This window comes from Nicotiana tabacum, chromosome 21 (assembly GCF_000715075.1).
Source record: "Nicotiana tabacum cultivar K326 chromosome 21, ASM71507v2, whole genome shotgun sequence".
Lineage (NCBI taxonomy): Eukaryota > Viridiplantae > Streptophyta > Magnoliopsida > Solanales > Solanaceae > Nicotiana > Nicotiana tabacum.
Window position 1 is genome coordinate 23,424,417 of NC_134100.1, and position 14,647 is coordinate 23,439,063.

At 36.5% G+C, this 14,647-nt stretch overlaps 1 protein-coding gene across 4 annotated transcripts; it reads right to left on the bottom strand.

Moving 5' to 3' along the window:
* On the bottom strand, positions 1-14,567 carry LOC107789757 (uncharacterized). 4 transcript variants are annotated; one of them, XM_075242302.1, is made up of 6 exons: positions 14,041-14,567; positions 10,311-10,436; positions 2,836-2,954; positions 2,003-2,106; positions 1,732-1,783; positions 1-298 (listed from the first exon to the last, which is right to left on the bottom strand). In XM_075242302.1, the coding sequence occupies exons 1-6, from the start codon at positions 14,108-14,110 to the stop codon at positions 77-79; spliced, it is 693 nt and encodes a 230-aa protein (XP_075098403.1). In that variant the 5' UTR covers positions 14,111-14,567; the 3' UTR covers positions 1-76. The 4 variants fall into 4 exon arrangements, 3 of the variants coding, with proteins under 3 accessions (XP_075098403.1, XP_075098402.1, XP_075098404.1); XM_075242301.1 differs by having other exon boundaries at positions 2,836-2,941; positions 14,041-14,548; XM_075242303.1 differs by lacking the exon at positions 1,732-1,783 and having other exon boundaries at positions 2,836-2,941; positions 14,041-14,533.
* Between the last annotated feature and the right edge of the window lie 80 nt (positions 14,568-14,647).

The window sequence follows — 14,647 nt, forward strand, 5'->3', positions numbered from 1 at the left end:
TTGTGCAAGAACGTAATCCCTTTTCTTTCTTTTTCTTAACATTTTACAGTGTTTCACACGTTACCTTTACAGTGTTTCACACGTTACCTACAGTAGCTACACGTGAGCCTACTGATCCTCCAAATGTGAACGTGGGATATGTCCGAACATGATCAAGGTAATGGAATGGAGGGGGTTCTAGAGAGGCATCTTGGTCTCCAACTGTTCCTGGTTCTTGACATGCAGCATTTCTTCTTTGATTGAGAGTTTCCACTTCTTCTACCAATTCATCTTTCGTACTATTACATGATGTAATGACCTACAACAGTGATCGTTCAGCGGAATGGCAGATAACTGTTACGTTGTGAACATGAAACAAATAAATAGTTTACACAATTTAATAGAGACGTCCTAGCGATAAACAAACAATTAACACCATGAAATGTTGAGACTACTCTATTATCCTGCCAGGAATGTTTGTGAATGGAATATAACTCAGTTGCAACATGGTGTTAGCAGAAATGTCTCTGCATCCTTTTTCCAGTAGAAGGGGTATGAGTTAGGTTCTGATTAGGGATGACAATTTGAGCTCAAACTCATTTAACCCGCACAACCCGCCCAGAGATTAATGGTTAGACTGCAAACATTTTAGCTCATGGGTCTATTCGGGCTGAGCCCAAGTTAGCCCATCATTTTTTATATCTCATTCTGACCCATGAAGTAGCCCAAATACAACCCAAGAAACTCACCCAAAACAAAAGGGATCTCAACCCAACTAAAGGCTTTTCTAGAAATTTACTTAGTTGCCCCATCATTAGTCATGTATCTAACTTTAAAAATGAGAATCAAGGTTTTTAAATTTTGATGTAAAAATGAATAATTATGTAACTGTGGTGAAATTTACTTATTTAGAAATAACATAAAAGATATTTTTCAACTTACAAATTTTAAATACTAATTTGTTATTTAAAAAAATATATTTTGATTCTCAAAATACTAATAATATTTTTTTTGGAAAGGAGGGAATACTTTTAAGTGGGGAGTTGGGCTTCTTATGTTACATTGTAAAGAAAACATAATAACTATATAAATATATATAAATCAAAGTTTGTACAGAAAATTGACTGGGTTGTTTTTCTCTAAAAGAAATCAACAAAGTTTTCTGAAAATTTTGTGTGGCCGGAAGGCTCTTTTCTAAATCATCAGGAAAAAAATTCAACTGGCCAAACCTTTATCTTGCACAAAAATTTTCTTCTAAAGTTTTTTTTTCAACTGCTATTTTCTTTGCTTTTTCTTCTTCTTTCTTTTACACTTTTAAATAGTTATTTAGGTTTAGAACGTTATAAAAGCTCATGAATAGTTGAGTATAAGATTAATCCATATGTGTTTCTTAGCTAAAAATTTAAAATTAGATATATAGCAATTCACCGTGGTGCATTGAATGAATAAATTATGAGGAAGCTAAGAAAGTAGGGAACATACATAGGTGTACAAAAAGGTAAAAGACTTTGTTTATGCAAGATGGAACATGGTTTTAAAACATGGGTCAAGTTGAGCTATGACTCATTGTTTATCCCATCTTAGCCCAAGTATACTTTGGGATGAGTTGGACAATGACTCATTTAATGACTCAACCCATCTTGACCCGCCCAAATTCAGCTCAACCCGCCTATTTTCCACCCCTAGATCTGATTAGTATGTTTCACAACCATTTTAGTAATTAGAGGAAGGACATAAGATGGAGAATCTCACCAATAATCCACCAGGAGCAACAATCCTTGAGACAGAATCCCAGTACATAATCCTGAATGACCACATGATAAGGTGACATGGGAAAGAAAGCAGTACGGATAAAGACATCATCTTTTACTGAAGGAATAGGAACCTCCACCCACACACACACACACAAAAAAAAAAAAAAAAACAGGACGTTGCTAAAATGTTGCAGCTACATAGGATAAACATGTTAACATAACTTACCAAAGAAAAAAAAGATAAAAACGTTAAGATACAACAGTATTACCTTTTGATAAGACCATCAGGATGCAATCCAATGGCATCTAAGGTTCCCTTATCCAAAACAAGCCGAAACCTTGTATCCAACTTTGTTTCAAGAACGTCATCAACCTTGACATCAATCAAAAAGTTATTTAAGATGAAATCATTTTCTAGCAAAGAAAGAACACAAGTTAGATAAGCACCCATAAGTACATGAAATTAATGATACACTCGACCATAACTGGTAGTACAGGTTAGGTGCGCTACTGCAGAATTACTAGAGGTAATAAATTTAGCACTTGTTGTTACTGCTTCTTTCTTTTCCATTACTATATATGTTACTGTATTTCTTTTCAACAATGTTGTGACTATGACTTTACTGAGCCGAGGGTCTACCGGAAATAACCTCTCTACCTTCACGAGTTAGCGGTAAGGTCAGCGTATACGCTATCCTCCCCAGACCCCACTTGTGGGATTTCACTGGGTTTGTTGTTGTTGTAATAAATTTAGCACATTGTCCCATACTTTCACTATTGCCACTACTGGAACTTAAACAAGGTTCATACCATGCGTACACTATTTTATCGAAATGCTCGTATCAGCAGCAACATTAAAATATAAGTCATTTTTATTTGAAAGTAATTGCACATGCAGAAACACAAATGTGATTGACATTGTATAAATAGAGCTCACTTTGCATGAAGAAGAAAAAGGAGCAATTATAAGTAACATGAAACTAGAAATGCAAGCTAGAGAAATACTGCTTTTTGCTTGTGCTTGTTTTTCAAATACTGGATTCCACACTTCTACATACGCTTTAGAAACTGGTTACTTGTCAAAGACAAAGTTCAGTTTTACCAAGAACTTGATATTGGTGAATCCATCACGATCAGCAAGTCTTCGCGCAAGGTCAATTGCTCCTTCACTATAGTCGGTTCCAGTTAGATCTGAGAACCTAACTCCACTGCAAATGCACACTAGTAAGAAACTAAGCTTCAGATGTAAGTTTAACAAAATGACAGCTGCATTTGAACAGACTGAAAGTACATTTTACAGAGATTAAAAGTTCAAACTTATAATAAACAGGTGATTTGGGAAGCATTTAGACGCGGTTTTAAATCATGATACCTCCGCATTTTCAAAGTTAAAAAGTGTACCTGTAACTAGAAAGCAGTAAACTCTCATTAGATAATGTAACCACTAAGATATCTTAGACATAGACAACCCTAAGCTCCCTGCCCATACCGGTGGGGTGAACATGTGAATTTGAACCACTTGATGCATGTTAATGATAAGCACATATAACAGGAAAAATTGCTAAAGGGGATCCTGAGAATTGAAAATTAAGTGAAAGAATCTATAGGGGATGAGGGAATGGAAATGCCCCAAATGGAAATTAAGTGAATACTGAACCGATTAAAAAAAAAAGTGTTAGCGGAAACGTAAAAGAAAGAACACAAGATTTAACGTGGTTCGGATCAAAATAATCCTACGTCCACCAGAGAACAGTTGCCTTTTTAATATTAACAAAGGAAGGGGAGAGTTCCCAATTACACTTAAGAGAATTTCTCTCTTAACTCTCTACTCACTACAATGTGTTGTATTATTTTTGGGATGGTTTCTACAAATGAAGGAGTGCATCTATTTATAGAGGTAAAGACCTCCTCTTGATGTCATTGGTGACATCAAACTACCTCCTCTTGATGTCATGGGTGACATCAAAGGAGGAAGCTTCCTCCTAGCATCCACACCAACTCTTTTCCACCAACTCTTCCAATTGGCATGTCATTGTTGACTAAACATAAACCAACACCTTCAATCTCCACCTTGGTTTGCGTTTCGAGCGTGCGTGTGAATAACTCTGGCCAAAACTTCTAAGCTTACTGGGCAACCCCGTTGTAAGAAACAAGAAGAATCAAACCATTGTTGAACATACCACCTCCACCTAACAACTGTTCTCTTCGGAGTTGCATCAGTTGATGCACACCCCCGCCAAGTCCTTGCAGTGTGCAAACTTAGCGAGTGGGACTATCTTGGTCAACATATCTGCAGCATTATCGTCTGTGATAACCTTCACGACCTTGATAGTTCCCTCTTCAACAACATCTCGAATAAAATGAAATCTGACATCAATGTGTTTAGTGCGCTCATGAAATCTCTGATTTTTCATTAGATGAATAGCACTCTGACTATCACATCTAAGAGTTGATTCCAGCTGAACCAAACTCAATTCCGCTACTAAACCTTTCAACCAGATAGCTTCCTTCACCGCCTCCGCTGCTGCCATGTATTCTGCTTCTGTCGTAGACAAAGCGGCAATCGACTGCAGAGTCGACTTCCAACTAACGGCACTGCCAACGAGGGTAAAGATGTATCCAGTTGTGGACCTTCTTCCGTCAAGATCTCCTGCATAGTCAGAATCTATATAACCGAGAATTAAAATACCTCCACCACTTTTTCGAAAGGTCAGACCAACACCAGAAGCTCCTTTGGGATATCTCAATATCCACTTGACAGCTTCGCAATGCCTCTTTCCTGGGCTGGACATGTATCTACTTACCACACTTACAGTTTGAGCAATATCTGGACGTGTGCATACCATAGCATACATAATGCTACCAACTGCACTGGCATAAGGAATCTTTGACATATGCTCCACCTCATCCTCGGACTGAGGCATTTGTAACTCTGAAAGTTTAAAATAAGGAGCTAATGGTGTACTTACAGGATGCATATTGAATCTCTTGAGAACCCTTTCAATATACCTCTTCTGAGAAAGATGTACAACATCGCCTTCTCTTGAAATCTCCATACCAAGGATTTTCTTTGCAGCTCCTAAATCCTTCATGTCAAATTCCTTACTCAACAGTTTCTTCAAAGCATTTATCTATATAATATTGTTAGCAGCAATAAGCATATCATCAACATACAACAGTAAATAAATCATTGTGTTACCAGACATCTTCTTGTGATACACACAGCTATCAAATGCACTCCTTGAAAATTCATGTGTAGTCATGAATGCATCAAACCTCTTGTACCACTGTCTAGGGGATTGCTTTAAACCATACAAAGACTTCTTTAGTTGGCATACGTGATCTTCTTTTCCATCAACTAGGAAACCTTCAGGATGATCCATATAGATTGTCTCTTCTAGATCACCGTGTAAGAAAGCAGTTTTGACATCAAGCTGTTGAAGCTCCAAGTCAAATTGGGCAACCAATGCTAGTAGCACGCGAATTGAGCTATGCTTCACGACTGGAGAGAAAATCTCATTGTAGTCAATTCCCTCCTTCTGACTGAATCCTTTTGCAACCAATCTCGCCTTGAACCTAGCATCTTCCACTTCAGGAATTCCCTCTTTCTTTCGGTAGACCCACTTGCATCCAACTGTCCTCTTCCCCTTTTGTCTTTTCACTAAGACCCATGTCTGATTCTTGTGAAGAGACTCCATCTCTTCAGTCATGGCTAACCGCCATTGTACATCATCCTTGCAAGAAGTTGCTTCAATATACGAGGAGGGCTCCAGATCCTTAATCTCTTCTTGTGCAGCTACGAACGCATATGTAATCAAGTTTGCTTGATCTATAAGGCGTTCCGGTTCTCGTGTTTGCCTCTTCTCCCTCCCCTTTGCAATTGTGTATGGTTCATTGACAGCAAGTTCTTCAAGGTCTACATCTTCTGACTCATCTTTAACCTCAGTCTCGTGATCCTTTTCCTTGGGAAGCTCCACCTGCTCGTCGTTCTTGTTTCCTGAAAACTCCACGGAAACTTTACGGGGATGAAGTATAGAGGATTCATCAAAGGTGACATCTCTACTAACTATAAATTTGAGTAAAGACAAACACCAAAGTTTGTACCCTTTTACTCCATCTGTATACCCTACGAATATGGCCTTCTTAACCCTTGGTTCAAGCTTTCCTTCATTAACGTGATAATAAGCTGGACACCCAAATACTCGTAAGTATGAATAGTTAGAGGGTTCACCTGACCATACCTTATTCGGAGTCTTAAAGTCAATTGCCGATAATGGAGATCGATTGACAATATGAGCAGCAGTGTGAACTGCTACAGCCCAAAATACTTTGGACATTTTGGCTTGTAGGAGCATACAACGAGCCTTTTCAAGAAGAGTTCTGTTCATTCTCTCGGCAACTCCATTCTGTTGTGGGGTATGTTTGACAGTCCTATGTCTTGAGATCCCATGAACCTTGCAGAATTCATTAAACTCTTCATTGCAAAACTCCAAGCCATTGTCTGTGCGAAGATACTTGATTTTCCGCTCCATTTGATTTTCAACCAAAACCTTCCACTCTTTAAATGCTTCAAAAGCATCACTTTTTGCCTTCAAAAAATGTACCCAAACCTTTCGTGAGAAATCATCAATAAAAGTGAGAAGATACCTCTTTTTGCCCTTCGATGGAAGCTTAGAGGGACCCCATAAATCTGAATGGATGTAGTCTAGCACTCCTCTTGTCTTGTGTTTGCCAGTGCTGAAACTGACTTCTTTTGCTTTCCTAGAACGCAGTGCTCACAGAAGTCAAGTGTGCTGATCTTCTCACCTTCCAAAAAGTTACGATTGCTCAACATCTCCAGTCCACTTGCACTCATATGACCTAGTCTCATGTGTCATAGTCTTGCCTTGTCATCATTAGATAATTGCACTGTAGATGCATTTGCAGAGCCAACAATGGTGCTTCCGACCAATGTGTAAAGGCCGTTCTCCAGCTTTCCTTTCAGCATGACTAAAGACCTTTAGTCACCTTTATAGTTCCTGCTTTACTCATGTACCTGTAGCCTTGTTCATCCAGAGTACTCAGGGAGATCAAATTCTTCTTCAGATCAGGAACATGACGGACTTGTGTAATAGTCCTCACGACTCCATCATGGCAGCGAACCCGAACTGAGCCAATGCCAACTATTGCACAAGTTGCATTATTGCCCATTACTACGGTTCCTCCACTTTTCTCATAGCTGCTAAACCAGTCTTTTCGGAACGTCATATGCAGAGTGCAAGCAGAGTCTAACACCCATTTGTTTCCATAACTACTATTATTATTACACGATGTTGTTAGTACATAATCATTATCAAAATCATGTACCTGTTCAACTGTGGATGCACTCGCCTTTTCCTTGGATTTTGACATTGGGCAGTCTCGTTCAAAGTGCCCCTTCTTGCCACAACCCCAACACTCTGTATTCTTCTTGCTCACATGAGACTTTGATCTGTGTTTTGATTTGCTCTTTCCCTGTTGGCTAGTCCGACCTCTCACAAAGAGCCCACTTGCCTGGTCATCTCTATCTCCTTCAATGTGCCTCCGCACATCACTAGAGTTAAGTGTCTGCCGCACTTGCTCAAGCTTGATAGGCTCCTTGCTATACATCATTGAATTCTCAATATCACGATATCCTGAAGTCAATGAAAATAGCAAAGCACATGCAAGCGTCTCCTCCTCCTTTTTAATTCCTGCAATCTGTAAGTCCATGACAAGTTTATTGAACGCATCTAAATGATCTTGTAACGAAGTACCTGACCCCATCTTAAATGTGTGAAGACGCCGTTGTAACAATATCCTTGTTGTCACTGATCGGTCTTGGTATAGCCCTTCTAGCTTTTCCCATAACTGTTTAGCCGTCTCTTCGGTACTTGTACTCACTTCACAAAGCACGTTAGGTGCAAGGGATAGTTGGATTGCACTCAATGCATCCCCTTCAATCTTCTCCTTGTCGGGAGCTGATATATCCTTAGGATATTTTCCGTCAATAGCATGGATTGAACCTTCCCTCCGCAGTAACTCCATCATCTGGATCTTCCAGATATTGAAGTTGCGCGTCCACTGAATCTATCAATTTCAAACTTTGTGGAACTCATCTTTGCTTGTTCTTCTTCCTTGGATCGTTAAAGAATCTTGTTGCTCTGATACCAATTGTTAGCGGAAACGTAAAAGAAAGAACACAAGATTTAACGTGGTTCGGATCAAAATAATCCTACGTCCACCAGAGAACAGTTGCCTTTTTAATATTAACAAAGGAAGGGGAGAGTTCCCAATTACACTTAAGAGAATTTCTCTCTTAACTCTCTACTCACTACAATGTGTTGTATTATTTTTGGGATGGTTTCTACAAATGAAGGAGTGCATCTATTTATAGAGGTAAAGACCTCCTCTTGATGTCATTGGTGACATCAAACTACCTCCTCTTGATGTCATGGGTGACATCAAAGGAGGAAGCTTCCTCCTAGCATCCACACCAACTTTTTCCACCAACTCTTCCAATTGGCATGCCATTGTTGACTAAACATAAACCAACATTTTCAGCATGCCATTGTTAACTAAACATAAACCAACATTTTCAATCTCCACCTTGGTTTGCGTTTCGAGCGTGTGAACAACTCTGGCCAAAACTTCTAAGCTTACTGGGCAACCCCGTTGTAAGAAACAAGAAGAATCAAACCATTGTTGAACATACCACCTACCTCGTGAAGGTAGAGCTGGACAGAGGCGGATCTAGAGTATAACCCGGGAACCCAGTAACTTTTACATAGACCCTGTATTTTTGTTAAACAATTTATTAAATATCTATAAATATTTATTTGTGAACTTAGTTATTATTGTATATTAATTTGACATTGCGACAGGAACCCATAAACTTAAAATCCTGGATCCGCCTTTGGAGGTAGAGAGGCTGTTTCCAATAGACTCTCGGATCAGTAAAACATAAGCACCATATAAATTAAAAGATAGACAAGGAGGGACAATACCAAAAAGCCATGTAAAAGCAGCATAAAAACAACACGATAATAAGATGATCAAAATGAGAGAACGATGATCCAATGTTATTATTTGGTACACAATGATGAACGACTTTTTTTAGAATTATCATTTTTTTAAGGAACACAATGATCCAATGTTATTATTTGGTATGGTGATGACATGAGTTGAGCTTAGATGGAGAAGTGAGGATTTGTATAGCTAACCCCAACTTGTTTGGGACTGATGCTAAGTTGTGGTTGTTGTAATGATCCATAATCCTATCCCATCGCTACTTTCTCTTTCAGGTTTTCTTTTAGGAGCTGGGAATGGTAATCTTTGTAAAGACAGTAAGAAAGCCCCATATTGCTTTCTATTGTCTGTTACTAGAAAAATATATCCTGAGCTAAATCCAAATATCTGTGATAATGACCAAGAGGTGAATCTGGATTGTTTCCTCCAACCAGTCAGCTAAGTGGCATAAAGTTTCTTTATATGTAAAGGCAGAACAAGAATGCTGAGTATTAGATAGAACTTTGTCATTCTCTTGTTTACTATGATGAAATAATAGGAAGCACGAATAGGGAGAAATACCCTATGACATGTTCAAGATAGAAGATCTTTAAAGCTCAGAAGTGAAGCATTTCTAACCATGTCCACGTTAATATCCAAAGCAGCAACTTTTTGATAGAGCAACAAATTGGGCTTAATCCGAGGATAGAGCATTATCTGAATACCTTCTTGCTGACATGATCATGCACCTTATTCCGCACGGTTTTACCAGTATCTTTGGTGAGAAATTTGTAAATAGTGTTAGGCTTTAAGGCATGTGGGAACTCACTACTCAGTAGTTAGTTTTTCTTTATTTTTTTCGGATAAGCAATATATTAGTTCAAAAGTAGTTATTTTTTGGAGGGTCGGCGGGACATGGGAGCCTCAGTTCATGCATCTGTTTACCGAAATAACCTCTGCTCTCCCACTTCCATGACAAATCCACACACATAATAACACGTCTCAACGTTAATACCCAAATTTCATCTAGCTATAGTAATATATGAATGTGTGACTAAGGGAACGCAGAACACAACTACAGTATGTTAGTTACACTGGGTTAGTATTAGCTGTTTCCATGCATAAGGCAATTAGTAGGTAAAGAAAGAGGGGAACACGATACACAAAACCAGTTCAATTTACTAGATTACTAGAGGAACTTCCACCAAAGGACATTGTTTAATCAGCTGCAACAAAACATGAGCATCAGAAAATTTGATAAGTGACGTTGTATAATATAATCAGATCTGTTAATTTAGATGACCGATCAAAGGACCTTCATCAAATGTAAAGGTAGATTAAGTTTTCCTTTAAATCTTCTTTTTCAGGAACCGTGGATAGGTAAAGCCTATTATTGCTCTCACCCACCTATTATTGCTATGCTCATAAGCTCTTCATTGGGTTTAAATACAGCAACGCACAAATTGAAAGCTTTGAAACTACAAATATGGTGACAGAAAAGTAAAAGAATGACATCTTAAGTGGATGGATAAAACAGAAAAAGTTGCTATGTATTGTCCTGCTAATGCTTACCAAACTTCACCAGCGTGACCATGCTCACGAAAATTTGCCAATTCATCAGCATATGCAGAATCCCAGTAGCTCTGGAAACCAAGCATTGAAGAAACTCCTTCAGCATCTTGCTCCTCCTTGTCAGAACTGGTCGTACACAAAGATGAAAAATCAGATATTTGTTTCTTAAAGCTTTAGCAGTTGAAATTTACAGCTGGAGAATTAATCACAAGTGCAATATCACTAGGCAAAATATTTTAGAAGATGTTTCTAATCAATGATCTCTTCGTACAACTGTTTGCATTACACGGCAATCATTTGAAAACTTGCAGTTTCAACCACCACTTTATTCATAATTAACCTTATAATGCGGCGCCAACAGAATTATTCACCATCAATCCAGCACTAATAACACCCCCCCCCCCCCCCCGCCAAAAAAAATTTATATTAATTTGTCTGGCTTAGTGCAAAACAAAATTGTTTAGTTTTTACACAACAATCGTTTGAAATGTCAGTTACTACGGTAAACAAGGGTTTGTTACCTGCAAAAGATGATGATAAGTAACCTACTACAAACCGTAAAATACACGTATTACACTGTCACTATATATAACTTAAATAATATGATTAGTGACGCTGTATAATATAATCAGATCTGTTAATTTAGATGACCGATCATTTCCAGCATTAAGTAGCTCCAAAATAAAATTGTTTGGCTCAGTACAAAGCGATATGGTTTAATTTTTATACACCTATACTGTATAGAAGTTTACACAATCAGATTATGTTGCCAATTACTACAGTAAACAAGGAGTTGTTACCTGCAAAGATGGTAATCAACCTGCTAAAACCAGTTAAATACACACTATTAGCCATACACACTATTAGCCCTCTATTCTCATCTACTTGCCAGGATAAGATTTTTAACGCCCTTTAGAAAATACTAGTCTTAGGATACGCGCGTTGCGCATGTAACCTATCTCTATGAGTAACTTTAGTCTTTCTTTGAGTCATAAAATGAAAAGCGTACATTTTGAGGATGGTGAATATTACTATATATCACTAACTCAATAAAAGAAGAAATTGTAAAATAGAACTCCTCAATCATTAGTTATCATCCTACTGTGATTGTATGAGGATTTTTGTAGGAATATTTTATGAAAATTATTGTTATTAATGCGACCTACTGAAAACAAATAAGTAACATAAAAATGCTTTTATCATGATTTTTTATAATTTAAGAAGTAACATAAATTGAAAAATGACGCTTTTAGTCTTCTAGAAACTTTGGAATAACGTGGTTGGCCTATTTTGTCGCAATTGACATATGTTAGAGGGATTGTCAAAAGAATCAGCTCAGGTATGTTAAGTCTATCCCTTCTTTCTTTTGGCATGATTCAAGTGACGATACATAAATGTAATGCTATGTCATAAGTGTTTCTACTCATATAAATGTTATTAAATTATATATACTTGAAGTGCAATAATTAAATCTCATTTCCAAAATATTTCAAAAATTTAATATTAAGTTAAAGAGTATAATTATTATGAATAAAGAGTATAATTATTATGAATATTGTTATAATTTTTATCTAATTATAGTTTTTCGAATGTGTACCTATAAAGAGTAATGACATACTATTGTATACCTAAAGAATCAAACATAAAATAAAAAATCGCATCAGAATATTTATATATAAAGAATGTTCTTACCTGGAAATTTTCAAGGCATGATACTTTTACATTTTCACCCCATTTGGGTAGACTTTTAATGGTCCGTTCCTCTCAAAAATTGCTAACTATAGTTGTTTGATCATTGGTATCATATGATAGTTATTTTACTCAAAATGAAAATAGAATATTGAGATCATGAAAGTTCGAATGTACTGGCAACTTGCAACTCAACCTCGTCTTTTGTTGATATTCACATGCCGCATATATTTGAATTAAAAGTTATGGCTAATTGCATTACAATGAAAACCTATATGTGGTTGTGTTTACCAAATAGCTTAAAATTTTAATACAAGGAAAACCTGTATGTGGTTGTTCTTACCAAATAAGACAGAAACTATAATTCTTCTAGCAATAAGTAGGAACGAAAATTCTATTAATTAAGATTGAAATTATAACTCTTCTAGCATTAAGTAGGAATGAAATTTTAATCAAATATGATTGAAATTATGATTCTTCTAGCATTAAGTAGGAACGAAAATTTTTGAAAAATAAAAACGTGTTTAATTTCAAGGAAAAAGTGTTGAGAAAAGCACAAAAATTTACCAAATATAAGAACCATTGTCTTAATTATATTTGATTTTAAATCCCAAAATATTAGGAGTTCTATATAGATCAAATAAGGAAAAGTTTAATAAGAAAAAAATTATTTGATTTCAAAATCCTAAATATTAGAAATAAATTATTAAACTACAATCTTGTCCAACGTAAACTCTATTTTTAAAGGGAAAAAAAGGCGAACGACATTTCACTAAGGGCCTTCGTGCTTTTAATATAGTATAGATTAATAAGAAAAGTAATTTGACTAATCTACCCTAAAGTTGAAAAAAATAATTAATTCTTTCTTGATTGTCTAAAATGACAATATTTGAGAATAACTATTTTTATTAAAGATGAAAACCAAATGGGAAACGAGAGAGCAACAACAACAAACTCAGTCTAATCCTTGGGATCTGGGGAGGGTAGTGTGTGTACGCAGACGTTACTCCTACCTGGTAAAGGTAGAGAGGTTATTCCAAATAGACCCTCAACTCAAGAAAAAGTGAAGAAGAGAAAGGAAAAAGAAGAAGAAAGAAGAAGAAAAGAGAAAAAAGAAAAAGCAGAAGAGGAAAAAAAAAAAAGAAGTAGCACCATACAGTAACAACAAGAAAATATGAATGCTGACGCGAATGAAACAACAGGGTATACATAAAGCTCTAAGAATATGAAAAAATACAATAGTGCTATTAATACTACTGGTAAGGAAAGGGGAAACTCTGCGTCTGCTACATGAGTCTCGTTGCTCTAAGTATTCTTAAAACTAATTACATTTCATAGTAGAATAACATTCTTAACTATGGTCCTTCATGCTAAAACATAATTTGATAACGAAATTAAAACATAAACGAATCTAAGATTTATCTAATCAATTTAGTATCGAAAGTGGATTGAGACACAAATTAATTTGTATTAAATTCAGTTAAAGTTAATAATCGTGTAATAATCATCTCTTTTGTAAAGTTACCAGCTTTAAGGATATTTTAGTAATTTTAATAGAGGTAGGCATTTTTACCAAACCAGCAACAACTTAATTTCAGCTTCAGCACTTCTATCCAAACTACTTATTTATAAAACCAACTCTAGCACTTAAAAGGCTTTTTTCAGTATTTTGCGCTTAAGAAGTTACTTAGAAGGTGTTTGGATTGGCTTTTAAGTTGGTCAAATCAACTTTTAAGCTTTTTTAGCTTTTTCCCGCATTTGTCAAAGTTAAAAGTGTTTACAATAAGTTAAAAATTACTTAAAACAAGCCAAAAGCAATAAGTTGGGCAACCCAACTTATTGCTTTTTGGCTTAAAAAGTTTTTTATCATGAAAATCCACTTTTTAAGCCAATCCAAACGGGCTCTTAAATTCAGCTAACTTCAACAGCCTCTAATCGATGAAGTTCCGGCTAAATTACTTATCTATACACATATTTCCATAAACCAAAATTAAAGATTAAAATTACTATCGAGCGAAAAATAAAGATATAAAGGAAAAACCTGTAATCAGAGGCGGCACGATAATTGACAGCGGCAAGAGCTTCAGTGGCATCAGCATGACGTTGTTCATCGTCAAGCGTACTTCCGTATTCGCTCTTTATCGACCACGAGTCCGCCGCAACTGACCGGTCGTCATCGGAAATCAAGTCGGTTGCTGCCGCCGGTGTTCGCACCATCGCCACGTCGGATTCCTCCGGCAGCAGTCTCATTCCGCCCATATACCCAATTAAGAGAAGATCAGCGAGAGATACCAAAACCCTCAAGAGGAGAAGCAAATAGTAAGGAATTTTCAGAGTGATGTTCAGATACGGAAAAGAAAAGGAAAAAATAAAGAGAATGATGTTCAGATGTTAGCGCGTGTCGTCAATGTAAGGACTAACTTGTCTTTCACCACTTTTGATTTTCTTCGGGTTTTGCTTCATCTAAGAATTTTTAATGGTATTCACTAATTTTTTATTTGGTAGAATGGCCTAAATGGCACATGTATTTATACCACTTTATCATGTCGATCCTCAAACTTAGATAATTGTCAATTGAACACTTATACTCATTCAAACCGTAAATAATAAACGCTTATGACATGAGGCTACCAGTGCGTGTAATACAA